The sequence below is a fragment of the Nicotiana tabacum genome, chromosome 9, assembly GCF_000715075.1.
Source record: "Nicotiana tabacum cultivar K326 chromosome 9, ASM71507v2, whole genome shotgun sequence".
Lineage (NCBI taxonomy): Eukaryota > Viridiplantae > Streptophyta > Magnoliopsida > Solanales > Solanaceae > Nicotiana > Nicotiana tabacum.
This window is the reverse complement of record NC_134088.1, coordinates 93,713,957-93,730,492: the sequence shown is the minus strand read 5'-3', so window position 1 is coordinate 93,730,492 and position 16,536 is coordinate 93,713,957. Positions and strand designations below refer to the sequence as shown.

The following is a 16,536-nucleotide window of genomic DNA, read 5'->3' as shown; positions in this document are numbered from 1 at the left end:
GTCAAACCAGCTTATCCAAACACCTCTATATCCCGACTAAATAGGCCACAAAGACTAGTAGATCAAACGCAATTTTTATTATGTACATTTTCTTGCTTCTCATCATCCCACATTTTGCTGAGTACAAAGTAATGCACAACTCATGTCATCTACTGTAAACCTAATCAAAAGTGTGGTTCTCCTAACTCTCTCCTCTCTCAAAGTCTTGAACAAAGATATTTCTGAGTACAAGTAATATACAATACACACAGAAACTCTCAAGAAAGAGAAACATAGAAATTTAGCAAGTAAGCAGAGCTAACTAGGCATTGACTTATGATTTTCTAGTATGAAGAAGATCCCAATGCCTTAAAAGTGATTGGACGACAGATGGAAGACAATGGATCGCCGGACCATGCAGAATTAGCTAGCAAGATATTCACAGCTTCAGTAGGGTTATATAAATCCCACCATACATGATTTGAAGCTCGGTGGCACGCCATATCCGGTGACAAGCACCCTTTCATCCCACCATATTTGCCTAGCCCACAGCAAGCATTCTTTGCATCCTCAAACCCTGTAACATTTTCACAGCACAGTCAGATAGTCGTCGATAATGCCAAATCAGAACAGCAAGAAATTTGCGCAGATTTATTAATAACCAGAAAATATATGGAAAGAAACCAAATTTTGGACAAGAAATATCAGAACTGTAGGTGTTCTTTCTTTATGCATTTAGGATCAGAATCAAGGATGTCAGAGAGATAATAACAAAGTAACGGACAACAGGAGCACACAGATAGAGATGTGAAATTGTAATGAAGTTCACCAGGCATAGTGGAATAACCAAATCATATGTGGAATATTGAAGCGCGATGAAATTCCAAATCGTATGTGGAATAACCTAATATGAAATCCTTAAAACAAATTTGCTTCTTTTGACTAAAAAGGGCAGCCCGGTGCACTAAGCTCCCGCTACGCACGGGTCCGGGAAAGGGTCAGACCGCAAGGGTCTATTGTACGCAGTTTTACCCTGCATTTTTGCAAGAGATTGTTTCTACGGCTCGAACCCGTGACTTCTCGGTCACACGGCAGAAAGCAAATAAATCAACTATCTAAAGATATCGTCCAATATGTAATGAGAGAATAGTGTAACACTTCAAATATGATGTTTGTTACAGAAACAACATTCAGTCCAGTTACAATAATCAACTTTCAGGCATTTTCAAAGATAATACAAGGTGCTTTAGATTGGTACGATCCAGCTGATCAAGTAAATGAAAATTGTCAACAATCAGTTCTCTCAATGAAATTCAAAATCAGAGATCTAGCAACCAGCAAAACATTTATCCAGAAAGCAGTGGATCTTGTACTATTCCAATGGTTAAGCAAATTATTAGAAAAGCTCTTAATTTTGACAAGTTTATGATGCAGTAATCATACCATAGGCTTGAGGATGAAAAATGAATTCCATCATTGCACGATAGATATCACAGAATATGAATTGGGCACCTCGCATTTTGAGGTTAAGGTCAAGAATCTTCTGCTCTAGCCTTGTATTGAATTCCAAAACTAGCAAGTTGACATCGTTCTCACAGCCCAGCTTATCGCCAATTGTTGAATTGTGCCTTATGCTCATTACGCTCGGTGAGCATCCCAAAGGCAGTATGCCCATGCAAACAATCTTCCTCGCATTTGCATCATAAAGATTTTCTATGACATTTATCATCTGGTCAACCAAAATACGTGTGAAATTTAGGCCATCGTATCCAGGACTTGTTGCAGATTCATCATCAACTAAGTAGTTGATCAGATCATCTTTTCCAAAGGACAGGTAGAAAAGGGAGGATTCAATTAGAGTTTTGGCAGTTTCTTGGCCAAGCTGAAGCTGCAGTAACTGGATGGTCTCGAATGTTTGGCGTAGTTGTTGGTTGAGTGACTGATAGCTTCGACTTCTAGGGTACATGATAGTAGCTTGTGCAGCACCAAAATTCACTCCATTTAGAAGCTCCTCAATTGATCCATTCTGGCTGTAAAATGGTTTAACATATTGCAATCCCATCTTCTTAGCTGTAACAACAAAGGCCATTTACATCAAACTCGAGCATTTAAGCCGGAGAAATTATAATACTAAAGACAACTCAATATATCAAACACTTCAGATATAAAAAAAAAAACAAGATGCGCAAGCAAAGGCATTACAAAAAGTGTAAACCTCCAAACTTCGGCATTTCTGTGTGACCTTATATAACAGAGCTACAATAAAGTATGTGTCTGAGAAACAGAGTCGATGAAATTGATCATGGCCCTAATTTGTACTGGGGCTTTCCAATCATTAGGATATTAACAAAGTTCCAACATTATCATAGAGAAGCCCATAGGAAAATGTATAAAGAAGTCAGCACCCCAACCAATTTCTTGAAAATTAATATTCTTCTCAATTTCAAACTAAGCCTCATATCAAGGGAACTTAAAATAGAAGAAAGACTTTCCAGCTTTTTATGCAGTTTCCAAAAGAAGAACAAGAACACCAAATTTAGACCTACCCATTTCAGGAAGAATTAGCTAAGCTAACCCCCCCCCCCCCCCAACCCCAACAAAAATTTAAAAAGGGGAAAAACAGAAACACAGTGAAGAGCTAGAAAAGAAACAAAACTGGAACTTCAAGCGTTTCTTGAACCTTCTCGCCAGCATAACGCCCAATAGAAGAAAGAATCGCAGAAAATAACATACACCAAATAGAAAAATGAAAGGCAACCAGGGGGAGAGAGAAAGAGTACCAAGAAGCTGAGGAAGGAGAGTTCGATCAGACCCATTACAAGGGTGTAAAGAGAGATTTTGGTGAAGAATGGGGTAGAAAGGAGTGTTATCTCCACAATCGACTGAAGAATCCCCCATTATGTACATGCCCGTCACTGTTGGCCACCAAGAACTATTATTTGATAACATCATTTCCTCATTTCCCATGCACAAATCCATCATTAACACCAAACCCACATACAAAATTGATCCAAGAACCCATCTTCTTCCTTTCAAGAACCGCATTGTGAAAATAATTTTGGATTTCTGGGTTCGTTTCTTTTTCCCGGTTTCTTCCTGAAATACAGCTTATTAAGAGTTTAGGAGCAGTGTTTTCTTGGAAAAGTTACATGAAAACTATCGTTTGCCCCTCGCATTTAAAAAAAAGAAAGAAGAGTTTAACACAAATAGCCATCAAACTTCACTTGTTTACTCTTTTGTAACCGTCATGCATAAATTATATACTGATTATATACAATTATATACTTATGATACATAAATTATATATATATATATATTATATATTAATCTATTATTTTTAATTTAAGTGATTAAGTGAATGTGACTATTTGAATTAATTCTTTTTTCTATTACAAGAGGATAACATTAACTATTTAGGAAGGAATGAGAAGGGAAGAGGGGCCCGGTAGCAATTGAGTCACTCTAATTGATGGTCATCTTTTAGGATCCGTTTGGCTGCTTGTTGTTTTTTTTAAAAAAATTAACATAATATTTGTTCATGGAATATGATTAGTTTTAAAAAAATAATTGAAAATAATTTTAAGTTTTCAAAAATTGGTTTAGGACATTTTTGGGTGAAAATTTTCCTTCCAACTCACATAATTTCAACTTTTTTTCAAATAAAATACATGTCCAAACACAACTTCAACTTCTAAATTTTTTTTTTCAACATAACTTCACAAACTCATTTTTCAAGTTTCAACCAAATTTATATCTAAACGCTAGATTAGTATTTGTAATATATTGATTGAGTAATTTTATTGTTATTATTGTTTTCCTCTTTTATTGTCGCTTTGTACCTATAAACATTAAAAGTGGTTTTAAAATATTGAATCTACTTTCAACAAGTGTTTTGGTTTTAAGATTGTGAATTTTTTTGTTTGTGGTAATGTTTTCATTATCATGTATATAATTTCCAAGTATTACTTTTTAAAAATTGATTGGAGCATTCACATATGAAACAAAGCATTTGTTCTTTTAAAAAGGTTTTAACAAAGATTTTTTATCTCGCTTGTGGGATTACATTAGATTTTTTGTTGTTGTTAACGAAAGCTCTTGAAGCAAAATTTATGTGAACCACCTGTTTTATCCCCCATAACAAAGGCCATACACTTTGTATTTTCTTTCCCTTTTCCTTTATAAGCACATCACGTTTCTTCCTTTTTGGAATGTTACTAAACACCGTAGTCCCATTACAGTTTTAGGTGGATATGAACTTCTTGTTATTCTTTTACATGAACTTTCTCCATCAAAGAAAGCCAGCAACTCTGTTGTAAAATATGAATAACGACCACATATTAGAAGGCTTGAAACACATACGAAACGCTTTCCTAAAAGCGATATTTGCACCCTCGCCTCTGCAAGATTGCTATGAGATTTTTGGCAAATAGCTTTAGTGAATATGACAAGCCTATGAATTTCTACACTAAGCAAACAGTGGAGAAATTCTATTGAAAAGCAAGAACTATGGAACTTGATCTTTAGAATAGGAAGTCAGAGAAGAAAAAGTATATTGCAGAAGGTTTAGAATTCAATTTTTTTTAAAAAAAGAGAAAACCAGTTTGTTTATATAGACAAAACAGTTACAAAAGTAACAGACATATCCATTCAAGTAAAGACACACCCTTTCATTTAAACTTTTGAACTTTTAAAATATTAATTATATTTAAACAATAATTTTCTAACAATCCCCACTTGTTTAAATATAAATAATGACTCAAATCAAGTTATGTCTATGCATAGAGTAATGTATCTTTCGATTTGAACATCACCTTAGTATAATATCACAAGATGAAATCGAAATCCCATGTAGCATAATAGCTTTGAACATGTTATTCCTTGTGATAACATCGATGACACTATACACAAACATTTCGTTCATGCTTTCGACTCATACACGCTTAGCACTTAAAGAGTATTATAACTCATCCCTCTTAGCTGTGACAACCAATACTAGTATATCTCTTACTTAAGTACCGAAACGTCCACTTATCAATAATTTGTTATTACCCTTTGAATACAAAACTACTCATTTCATAGTGTTAGGTAGGGTTGCATTATTGGTAGACTTAATTAAGGAGTTTTAACCCGATCAAACTCGAAGTCGTTTTCACCGACTCCCTTGTAAGAGGTTGAGTAAATGGATCAGCCAAATTACTTTTTGATTTTACAAATGTGAGAGAGATAATTCTATCTTTAATTAATTTTCTCACATAATCATGTCGAAGACTTATGTGTCTTGACTTTCCATTATATGCATTTCTATATGTTTGAGCTAGAGTGGCTTGACTATCACAATGAATTGAAATTGAGCTCATACTTTTGAAATCAATGAAATTTCTAAAAGAAAATCCCTCAACCACTCAGCTTTAGGGGTGGGCATATTTCGGTCCGAACCGAAAAAACTGATCGAACCGATTTTTCTTTTATATTTCGGTTTCGGTTATTCGGTTTTTTCAGTCGGTTTCGGTTTAAAATTTTAAAATTTCAGTTTTTCGGTTCGGTTTTCGGTTATTAATTTATTTAGTTCGGTTAACAGAAAAACCGAACTATTAGCAAACCAACAAATTTTCGGTTGGTTTCAGTCTAATTTATTGAAATTTTGAAACAAAACCAACAAATCCGTCAGTCCAATTCTTACATAGAGAGCCCAATATGATAATGTTCAAACTGAAAACCGAACCGAAATAAACCGAACCGAAATTAGAAAACCGAACTGAACCGAACTTATTTCAGTTCGGTTTCGGTTACTGCTTTTATAAAACCGAAAACCAAATAACCGAACCGAATTTCTTAAAATCGAACCGAACCGACCGAACGCCCACCCCTACTCAGCTTCTGTTCCTACTTCTGCTAATGCAACAAATTCTGACTCTATGGTTGAAAGTGTTATACAAGTTTGTTTCTTGGATTTCCAAGAAATTGCACCTCCTCCCAAGGTAAACACCCAACCGGTTATAGATTTGTTGTCTCCTAAACTCGATATCCAACTTGCGTCAGTATATCCTTCTAAAATAGCAGTACATTTTGAGTATTGAATACACAAATCTTTAGTTTTCTTAAGGAAACCAAGAACTCTCTCAATGGCTTTTCAATGATCAATACTCGGGTTGCTAGTAAATCTGCTTAATTTATTAATTGCAAATGTTATGTCTGGTCTTGTGCATTGTGGAGCATACATCAGACTTCCAATAGCGCTTGCATACTAAGTTGAGCTACAACTCTTCCTTCATTCTTGATTAAATTGATGCTTGGATCAAATGGGGTATTAACCTCTTTTATGTTTAAGTGACTAAATTTATTTAGCGCTTTCTCAATGTAATGAGATTGACTCAATACGTATCCTCCACTATTTCTTTTAATCTTGATACCCAATATGGTATCAACTTGTCCCGAATTCTTCATCTCGAATGAGGAAGATAGAAACCTCTTCGTTTCTATAATTCCATTCATATCATTGCTTACAATTAACATGTCATCAACATATAAACAAACTAACACAAAATAATTACTACATACTTTAGTATAAACACACTTATCAGCTATATTATGTTTAAAACCAAATGATAAAATTGCTTTATCAAATTTCTCGTGCTATTATTAAGGGGCTTGTTTAAGTCCATACAAAGACTTGACAAGCTTACTGTGATGACCCTACAGGTCATCTTATATTTTAGAACTAAATTTTATATTTTGAGGTTTCAAAAATCTCATTTTGACCTTCCTCGATTTGCGTGCACAGTCCGGGTGTTCTTCCGGAAAGCTTTTATGTTAAAAACTGAGAAAAATAAGAATTTCTGCCCTAAAAAATTAATTTGAGTTGACTTCGATCAATGTTTTAAGTAAACAGACCCGAATATGGAATTTCGATGTAATTTGACGGTCCCGGTAGGTCCGTATCGTAATTTGGGACCTGAGCGTATGCCAGAATCGAATTCCGAGGTCCCTAGTTCGAGATATGGAATTTTGATGAAAAATTAAAAGTTTGAAAGTTTAATGATTTTTAGAATTTACTGATGTTTGGTCTTGTTGATAACGGATCCGTATTTTAGTTCTACAGCCTGGCACAGGTCCATTATTATATTTATGACTTGTCTGTGAAATTTGGTGAGAAACGGAATTAGTTTGACGTGATTCGGACGTTCGGTTGTGAAAATAGAAGTTTTAAAGTTTTCTTGAAAATTTCATTTGATTTGGTGTCACATTCGTAGCTCTAGGCATTATTTTGGTATTTTGACCGCGCGAGCGAGTTCGTACGATATTTTAGGACTTGTGTGCATATTGGGTTCGGAGCCCCGAGGGCTCGGGTGAGTTTCTGATAGGCTACGGGGTGAATTGAACTTAGAAAAATCTGATGTTTTGCTTCAGCTGATATCTGGTGTGTTGTTCTTCGCATTCGCGAAGGTACTCTCGCGAACGCGAAGAGTGAACTGGGCTGGGGAAGATTTTCTTCATCGCGAATGCGGTAGACGGGTCGCGAACGCGAAGCAATGGGGCCTTACCCTTCGCGAACGCAACCAGCTTCTCGCGAACGCGAAGCTTGAGGGACCTGGGGGAGGGGACACTCGTTCTTCTACGCGAACGCGGAGGCCAGGGGGAACAACCTTAGCGAACGTGAAGAGGAATTCGTGAACGCGAAAGCCATTTGGGCTGTTGCTCATTGCGAACGCGGCAGGCCCTTCGTGAACGCGAAGAAGGCCTGATGCCTAGACCTTAAAACATTTCAAAAACGGAATTTTACCCATTTTTCATAAACTCTCCATTAGAGCTCGGCCTAGTTGCGATTTTGAAGAGAAAACTCAACATCAATTCTTATGTTTGTACTCTTTAACTCATTTTCTTCCATTTCTATCATCACCCATTAAATTCCTAGCCCTAATCTTTGTTCTTTCATGGTAGAAAATTAGGGATTTAGAAAGAATTGGATTTGTTTTTGCAAATTTGGGGATTTAGACATCAATTTGGGGTCGGATTCCGAAACTAATTATATAATCGGGCTCGGGGGTGAACAAGTAAATAGATTTTGGTCTGAACCTTGGGTTTTGACCAAGCAGGCCCGGGGTCGATTTTTGGCTTTTGGGAGAAAGTTTGAGAAATCTAAATTTATGCATTGTAATTGATTCCTTTAGCAATAATTGATATTGTTGAGTCGTTTGTGGATAGATACGAGTGGTTTGAAGGTTGATTCTAAAGGAAAAACTATGGTTGAGCTTTGTGTTTGGTCTTCGGAGCGAGGTAAGTGTCGTGGTTAACCTTGACTTGAGGGAATAGGACTTGTTTGTCTATTTGCTACATGTTTAAATGTTGGGGAACAACATATATGTGAGGTGATGAATACTTATGCGTTGTAGTCGGGTTAAAACATGTGGGTGGGGCTTGGTTTCTTGCAATTATAGCTTCCTTTATTCATGTTATCCGTGTTTAGACTCGTATTGTTAAATTAATCGTTCTTACCATATTTACGGATCTTCTGGTGATAATTGAATATTAATTCCGAAGTTGAAGTTGATGTTGTGGAATCAAATATTGAAGTAAGGCTTGTACTTATTATTCTATCTCCCTATTGTTATTTGTTCATTGCATTATGGTAAGGAAGAGCGTTAATGCACGAAGGGTGATGTCGTACCATATTGTGAGTGTTAATGTACGAAGGGTGATGCCGTGCTATATCGTGAGTGTTAATGCACAAAGGGTGATGCCGTGCCATGTTATGAGAGTTAATGCACGAAGGGTGATGTCGTGCCGTTTCTATTGATTTATGGTGAGGTTGAGAGTAAAAGCACGAAGGGTGATCCCGTGCATTTTTCCTTTACTGTATTTACTTATTCTTATTGGTTCATAGTATATTGGCTATTCAGGTTACCATTCTGTTGTAGTTCTCTATCTCGTATTCCCCCTCAGCATGTTCCCCCTCCCAATAGTACATGTTTTTCTTTACTGTTTCTTTCATTCAAATAGTTATATTTTCTTTCAGACTTGTACTTGTGGTAAATCCTAGCAGTTCGTGAATTGTGACTCCAGATCCGGGTGGTAGTAATTAATGAAGTTTTTATATTATTCCGCACTCGCTGTATTTTATTTTAGCTTATTTGTTGTTATTTACTGAATTGAATAAGGATTGGCTTAATAATTCTCTAATATTAGCTTGCCTAGAAAGTGGAATGTTAGGCTCCATCACGGTCTCGACGGTGAAAATTTCGGGTCGTGATAAGTTTGTATCAGAGCACTAGGTTGCCTAGATCTCATAATTCACGAGTCTAGAGGATCGGTACGGAGACGTCTGTACTTATCTTTCAGAGGCTATGAAGTTTAGGAGCAAATTTCACTTCTATTCTTCTCTGTCGTGTGATTTTATTCTATCATTGCTGATTGAACTCTACTATTCTTGTCCTTCCATAGATGGCGAGAACACGTACATCATCTTTCACTGAGCAGCGGCCAGAGCCTCCAGTGGCAGCTCCTACGAGGGGCAAAGGTCGAGGCCGAGGTCATGCCAGAGGCCGAGGTAGGGGCAGAACTCAGCCCAGAGCTCGAGCAGCAGCACCAGCGATGGAGCCTCAGGTAGAGTTTGATGAGGAGCTTCCAGCCCAGACTGTTCCTGCCGGGCCAGCACAGGTCCCGGAGGGGTCTATTGCCACCCCAGTGCTTCAGGATGCTTTGGTCCGTTTGGTGGGCCTTATGGAGAGTGTGGCCCAAACTGGTACATTTCCCATGGTACCAGTTGTCTCTCAGGCGGGAGGAGGAGCACAAACTCCTGCTACTCACACTCCGGAGCAGATGGCTCCCCAGTATCAGACTCCAGCAGCTCAACCAGCCGGAGTAGTTCAGCCGGTTGTTGCGGCACAGGCCGGCGATAGGTCAGCTATGTCTTATGAGGCTTTATGGAGATTGGATAGGTTTACCAAGCTCTTCCCAGTTCACTTCAGTAGTGCTCCTTCAGAGAATCCCTAGGAGTATCTTGACAGCTGTCATGAGGTGCTACGGAACATGGGTATAGTGGAGACCAATAGGGTCAACTTTGTTGTATTTTAGATGACTGGTTCTTTCAGCTCTTCCTAGAGAAGTTTCTCCCTATCACATTGAGAGAGGAACATCGCCGTCAGTTCGAGCGTCTCCAGCAAGGCAGTATGACTGTTACTCAATATGAGACCCGTTTTGTGGATTTGGCCCGTCATGCTCTTCTTCTGCTTCCTACCGAGAGAGAGAGAGAGAGAGGGTAAGGAGGTTTATTAACGGACTTGCTCAGCCTATCACATTGCAGATAGCTAAGGAGACTAGGAGTGAGATTTCTTTCCAGGCGACTGCCAATGTCGCCAGGCGAGTCGAGATGGTTCTTGCTCAGGGAGGTCAGGGGTCTGACAAGAGACCACGTCATTCCGGGGGTTCAGCGGTGCCTCATCTGGAGTCAGGTGTACTTTTGGTAGAGGCCATCCTCCCAGGCCATTTCATTCAGCACTCCAGGCATCCCACGGTGCCTCAGGTGGTCGTGGCCCTCATATGCCTTATTCCGACCAGCTTGCCTACAGTGCACCACCAGCTCCTATTAGTGCACCTCCGCTCCAGATTTTTCAAGGTGGTTACTCAGGTCGACAGGGTCAGTTTCAGGGTCAGCAGTCATAACAGCCGATGTCTTGTTATACTTATGGTGATCCGAGGCACATTGCTAGATTTTGCCCTCGGGCATCGGGTAACTCACAACATCAGGGTTCTCGTGCCATGGTTCTGGCACCAGTTGCTGCACCACCTACTCAGCCAGCCAGAGGTAGGGGTCAGGCAGCCAGAGGTAGAGGCCGGATAGTTAGAGGTGGAGGTCAGGCCGTTAGAGGTGGAGGCCAGCCAGCTAGAGGTCGTCCCAGGGACGTAGTTCAGGGTGATGGGGCCCAACCCCGGTGTTATGCTTTTCTAGCTAGGCCTGAGGCTGAGTCATCTAACGCTGTTATCACAGGTACTATTTCAGTTTGCAGTAGAGATGCTTCAGTTCTATTTGATCCGGGTTCTACTTATTCCTACATGTCATCCTATTTTGCTACATATTTGGTTGTGCCTTGTGATTCTTTGAGTGCTCTTGTGTATGTGTCCACACCTGTGGGAGATGTTATTATTGTAGATCGTATTTATCGTTCGTGCGTGGTCACCATTGGGTATCTTGAGACTAGTGTAGATCTTCTACTTCTCGATATGGTCGATTTTGATATTATCTTGGGTATGGATTGGCTGTCACCTTATCACGCTATATTGGATTGTCACGCCAAGGCGGTAACCTTAGCCTTGCCAGGGTTGCATCGATTAGAGTGGAGGGGGACTCCTGTCCATTCTACCCGCAGAGTTATCTATTATATGAAGGATCGGCGTATGGTCGAGAAGGGGTGTCTAGCTTATTTGGCTTATGCCCATGATTCTATTGCGGAGGTTCCTTCCATGGATTCAGTACCAGTTGTTCCTGAGTTTCCAGAGGTGTTTCCTGCAGACCTGCCGGGGATGCCACCCGACAGGGATATTGATTTCTGTATTGATTTGGCTCCGGGCACTCAGCCCATTTCCATTCCGCCATACCGTATGGCCTCGCCAAAGTTGAAAGAATTGAAGGAACAATTGCAAGATTTGCTTGATAAGGGCTTCATTAGACCTAGTGTCTCGCCCTGGGGTGCACCTGTGTTGTTTGTGAAGAAGAAGAATGGATCGATGAGGATGTTCATAGATTATCGGCAGTTGAATAAAGTCACCATCAAGAACAAGTATCTATTGCCAAGGATTGATAGCTTATTTGATCAGCTTCAGGGTGCCAAGGTATTTTTGAAGATTGATTTGAGATCTGGCTACCATTAGTTGAGGATTAGGGCATCTGATGTCCCTAAGACAGCCTTTCGGACTCGGTACGGGCATTATGAGTTTCTGGTGATGTCCTTTGGGTTGACAAATGCCCCAGCAGCATTCATGGATTTGATGAACCGAGTGTTCAAGTCTCATTTGGACTCCTTTGTGATCGTGTTTATTGATGATATCTTGATATACTCCCGCAGTCGAGAGGAACATGAGCAGCATTTTAGGATTGTACTTCAGACTCTAAGAGCCAGCCAGTTATATGCTAAATTTTCAAAGTGCGAGTTTTGGCTGGATTCAGTCGCTTTCTTGGGGCACGTTGTATCAACAGAGGGCATACAGGTAGAACCTAAGAAGATTGAGGCAATTCAGAACTGGCTTAGACCCACTTCAGCTACGGAGATCAGGAGTTTCTTGGGTTTGATGGGCTATTACCGTCGATTTGTGGAGGGGTTTTCATCTATAGCAGCCCCGTTGACCAGGTTGACCCAGAAGGGTGCCCCGTTCAGATGGTCAGACGAGTGTGAGGCGAGCTTTCAGAAGCTCAAGACTGATTTGACTACAGGGCCGATGTTGGTGTTGCCCACAGGTTCAGGATCTTATACGGTATATTGTGATGCGTCCCGTGTTGGGCTCGGTGCGGTATTGATGCAGGAGGGCAGGGTGATTGCATATGCGTCGCAGCAGTTGAAGGTTTATGAGAAGAATTACCATGTCCATGACTTAGAGTTGGCAGCCATTGTTCATGCGCTGAAGATTTGGAGGCACTATCTTTACGGTGTGTCGTGTGAGCTTTTCACGGATCATCGGAGCCTTCAGTATTTGTTCAAGCAAAAGGATCTCAATTTGAGACAGAGGAGGTGGTTGGAACTATTGAAAGACTATGATACCACTATTTTGTACCACCCCGGGAAGGCCAATATGGTAGCCGATGCCTTGAGTAGAAAGGCAGCGAGTATGGGCAGCCTTGCGTTTATTCCAGTCAGTGAGAGGCCACTTGCATCAGATTTTCAGACTTTAGCCAACCAGTTTGTGAGGTTTGATATTTCAGAGCCCATCCGTGTTCAAGCTTGTACGGTCGCTCGTTCTTCTTTGTTTGAGTGCATCAGAGATCAACAATATGACAACCCTCATTTGCTGGTCCTTAGGGACACAGTGCAGCATGGTGGTGCCAATCAGGAAACTGTTGGAGATGACGGAGTTTTGAGGATGCAGGGTCGTGTTTGTGTGCCTAATGTGGATGGACTTCGTGAGTTGATTCTTAAGGAGGCCCATAGTTCCCGGTATTCTATTCATCCGGACGCCGCCAAGATGTATGAGGACTTGCGGCAGCATTATTGGTGGAGGAGGATGAAGAAGGATATAGTTGCTTATGTAGCTCGATGTCTAAATTATCAGCAAGTAAAGTATGAGCATCAGTGACCCGGTAGTTTGCTTCAGCAGATAGAGATTCCTCAGTGGAAATGGGAGCGTATCACTATGGACTTCGTTATTGGACTCCCACGGACTCAGAGGAAGTCCAATGCCATTTGGGTCATTGTGGATACGCTGACTAAGTCAGCGCATTTCATTCCTGTGGCAGTTACCTATTCTTCAGAGCGGTTGGCAGAGATTTATATCTGCGAGATCGTCCGTCTTGAGGTGTGCCCATGTCTATCATTTCTGATCAAGGTACGCAGTTCACCTCGCACTTCTAGAGGATAGTACAACGTGAGTTGGGTAAGCGGGTTGAGTTCAGCACATCGTTTCATCCTCAAACGGACGGACAATCTGAGCGCACTATTCAGATCTTGGAGGATATGCTCCGCGCATGTGTTATAGACTTCGGAGGATCGTGGGATCAGTTCTTGCCCCTTGAAGAGTTCGTCTACAACAACAGCAACCAGTCGAGCATTCAGATGGCTCCCTATGAGGTATTATACGGTAGGCGGTGCCGGTCGCCAGTTGGGTGGTTCGAGCTGGGAGAGGCTCGGTTGTTGGGTACAGATCTAGTACAGGATGCTTTGGATAAGGTCAAGATTATTCAAGATCTACTTCGCACAGCTCAGTCCAGGCAGAAGGGTTATGCCGACTGTAGAGTTCATGATATTGCATTCATGGTCGGAGAGAGAGTGTTGCTTTGGGTATCACCCATGAAGGGTGTAATGAGATTCGGAAAGAAGGGCAAGTTGAGCCCTAGATATATCAGACCTTTTGAGATTCTGGAGAGAGTGGGAAATGTGGCTTACAAGCTTGCGTTGCCACCGGGCTTATCAGTAATTCATCCGGTGTTCCAGCTCCGGAAGTATCACGGCGATCCGTCCCACGTGTTAGATTTCAGCTCTGTCCCTTTGGACAAGGATTTGACTTACTAGGAGGAGCCGGTGGCTATTCTAGCCCGGCAAGTTCGACCGCTGAGGTCTAAGAGTTACCCTTCAGTTCTAGTGCAGTGGAAAGGTCAGCCCGTTGAGGTAGCTACCTGGGAGTCCGAGTCAGATATGCGGAATAGATATCCACATCTTTTCACCAGCTGAAGTACTTTTCTATGTCCGTTCGAGGAAGAACGGTTGTTTTAGAGGTGGAGAATGTGATGACCCGATAGGTCATCTTATATTTTAGAACCAAATTATGTGTTTCGAGGTCTCAAAAACCTTATTTTGGCCTTCCTCGATTTACGTGCACAGTCTGGGTGTTCTTTCGGAAAGCTTTTATGTTAAAAACAGAGAAAATAAGAATTTTTGCCCTAAAAAATTAATTTGAGTTGACTTCGGTCAACGTTTTGAGTAAACGGACTCGGATCCATATTTTGATAGTCCCGGTAAGTCCGTATCGTAATTTGGGACCTGGGCGTATGCCCAGAATCGAATTCCGAGGACCCTAGCTCGAGATATGGAATTTTGATTAAAAATTAAAAGTTTGAAAGTTTAATGATTTTTAGAATTTACTAATGTTTGGTCTTGTTGATACTGGGTCCGTATTTTGGTTTCGGAGCTCGGTACAAGTCCATTATTATATTTATGACTTGTTGGTGAAATTTGGTGAGAAACGGAGTTAGTTTGACGTGATTCAGACGTTCGATTGTGAAAATAGAAGTTTTAAAGTTTTTTTAAAAATTTCATTTGATTTGGTGTCTGATTCGTAGTTCTAGGCGTTATTTTGGTGTTTTGATCACGCGAGCGAGTTTGTACGATGTTTTAGGACTTGTGTGCATGTTTGGTTCGGAGCCCCGAGGGCTCGGGTAAGTTTCAGATAGGCTACGGGGTGAATTGGACTTAGAAAAATCTGATGTTTTGCTTCAGCTGATATCTGGTATGTTCTTCTTTGCATTCGCGAAGGTACTCTCGCAAACGCGAAGAGCGAACTGGGCTGGGGAAGATTTTCTTCATCGCGAATGTGGTAGACGGGTCGCAAACGCGAAGCAATGGGGGCCTTACCCTTCACGAACGCGAACAGCTTCTCGCGAACGCGAAGCTTGAGGGAGCTGGGGGAAGGGACACTCATTCTTCTACGCGAACGCGAGCACTGGCTCACGAACACGGAGGCCAGAGGGAACAGGCTTCGTGAAAGCGAAGAGGAACTCGCGAATGCGAAAGCCTTTTGGGTTGCTGCTCATCGCGAATACGGAAGGCCTTTCGTGAACGCGAAGAAGGCGTGACGCCCATACCTTAAAACATTTCAAAAACGAGATTTTACCCATTTTTCATACACTCTCCATTAGAGCTCGGCCTAGGTGCGATTTTGAAGAGAAAACTCAACATCAATTCATAGGTTTATACTCTTTAACTCATTTTCTTCCATTTCTATCATCACCCATTAAATTCCTAGCCTTAATCTTTGTTCTTTCATGGTAGAAAATTAGGGATTTAAAAAGAATTGGGTTTTTTTTTTGCAAATTTGGGGATTTAGACCTCAATTTGGGGTCGGATTCTGGAACTAATTATATAATCGGGCTCGGGGTGAATGGGTAAATGGGTTTTGGTCTGAACCTCGGGTTTGGACTAAGTGGGCCCGTAGTCGATTTTTGACTTTTGGGGAGAAAGTTTGGGGAATCTAAATTTATGCATTGTAATTGATTTCTTTAGCAATAATTGATATTGTTGAGTCATTTGTGGATAGATACGAGTGGTTTGGAGGTAGATTCTAAAGGAAAAACCGTGGTTGAGCTTTGAGTTTGGTCTTCGAAGCGAGGTAAGTGTCATGGTTAACCTTGACTTGAGGGAATAAGACTTGTTTGTCTATTTGCTACATGTTTAAATGTTGGGGAACAACGTATATGTGAGGTGACGAGTAATTATGCGTTGCAGTAGGGTTAAAGCATGCGGGCGGGGCTTGGTTTCTTGCAATTATAGCTTCCTTTGTTCATGTTATCCGTGTTTAGACTAGTATTATTAAATTGATCGTTCTTATCATGTTTATGGATCTTCTCATGATAATTGAGTATTGATTTCGAAGTTAAGGTTGATATTGTGAAACCAAATGTTGAAGTGTACTTATTATTCTATCTTTCTGTTGTTATTTGTTCATTGCATTATGGTAAGGGAGAGCGTTAATGCACGAAGGGTGATGTCGTGCCATATTGTGAGTGTTAATGCACGAAGGGTGATGTAGTGTCATATTGTGAGTGTTAATGCACGAAGGGTGATGCCGTACCACATTGTGAGTGTTAATGCACAAAGGGTGATGCCGTGCCATGTTATGAGAGTTAATGCACGAAGGGTG

At 40.7% G+C, this 16,536-nt stretch overlaps 1 protein-coding gene across 1 annotated transcript; it reads right to left on the bottom strand.

Moving 5' to 3' along the window:
- Positions 1-202: 202 nt before the first annotated feature.
- On the bottom strand, positions 203-3,147 carry LOC107759804 (GDSL esterase/lipase 7). Its single transcript, XM_016577820.2, has 3 exons — positions 2,760-3,147; positions 1,423-2,049; positions 203-556 (listed from the first exon to the last, which is right to left on the bottom strand). Exons 1-3 carry the CDS (start codon positions 3,022-3,024, stop codon positions 324-326), a joined length of 1,125 nt encoding a protein of 374 aa, XP_016433306.1. The 5' UTR covers positions 3,025-3,147; the 3' UTR covers positions 203-323.
- Positions 3,148-16,536: the final 13,389 nt, after the last annotated feature.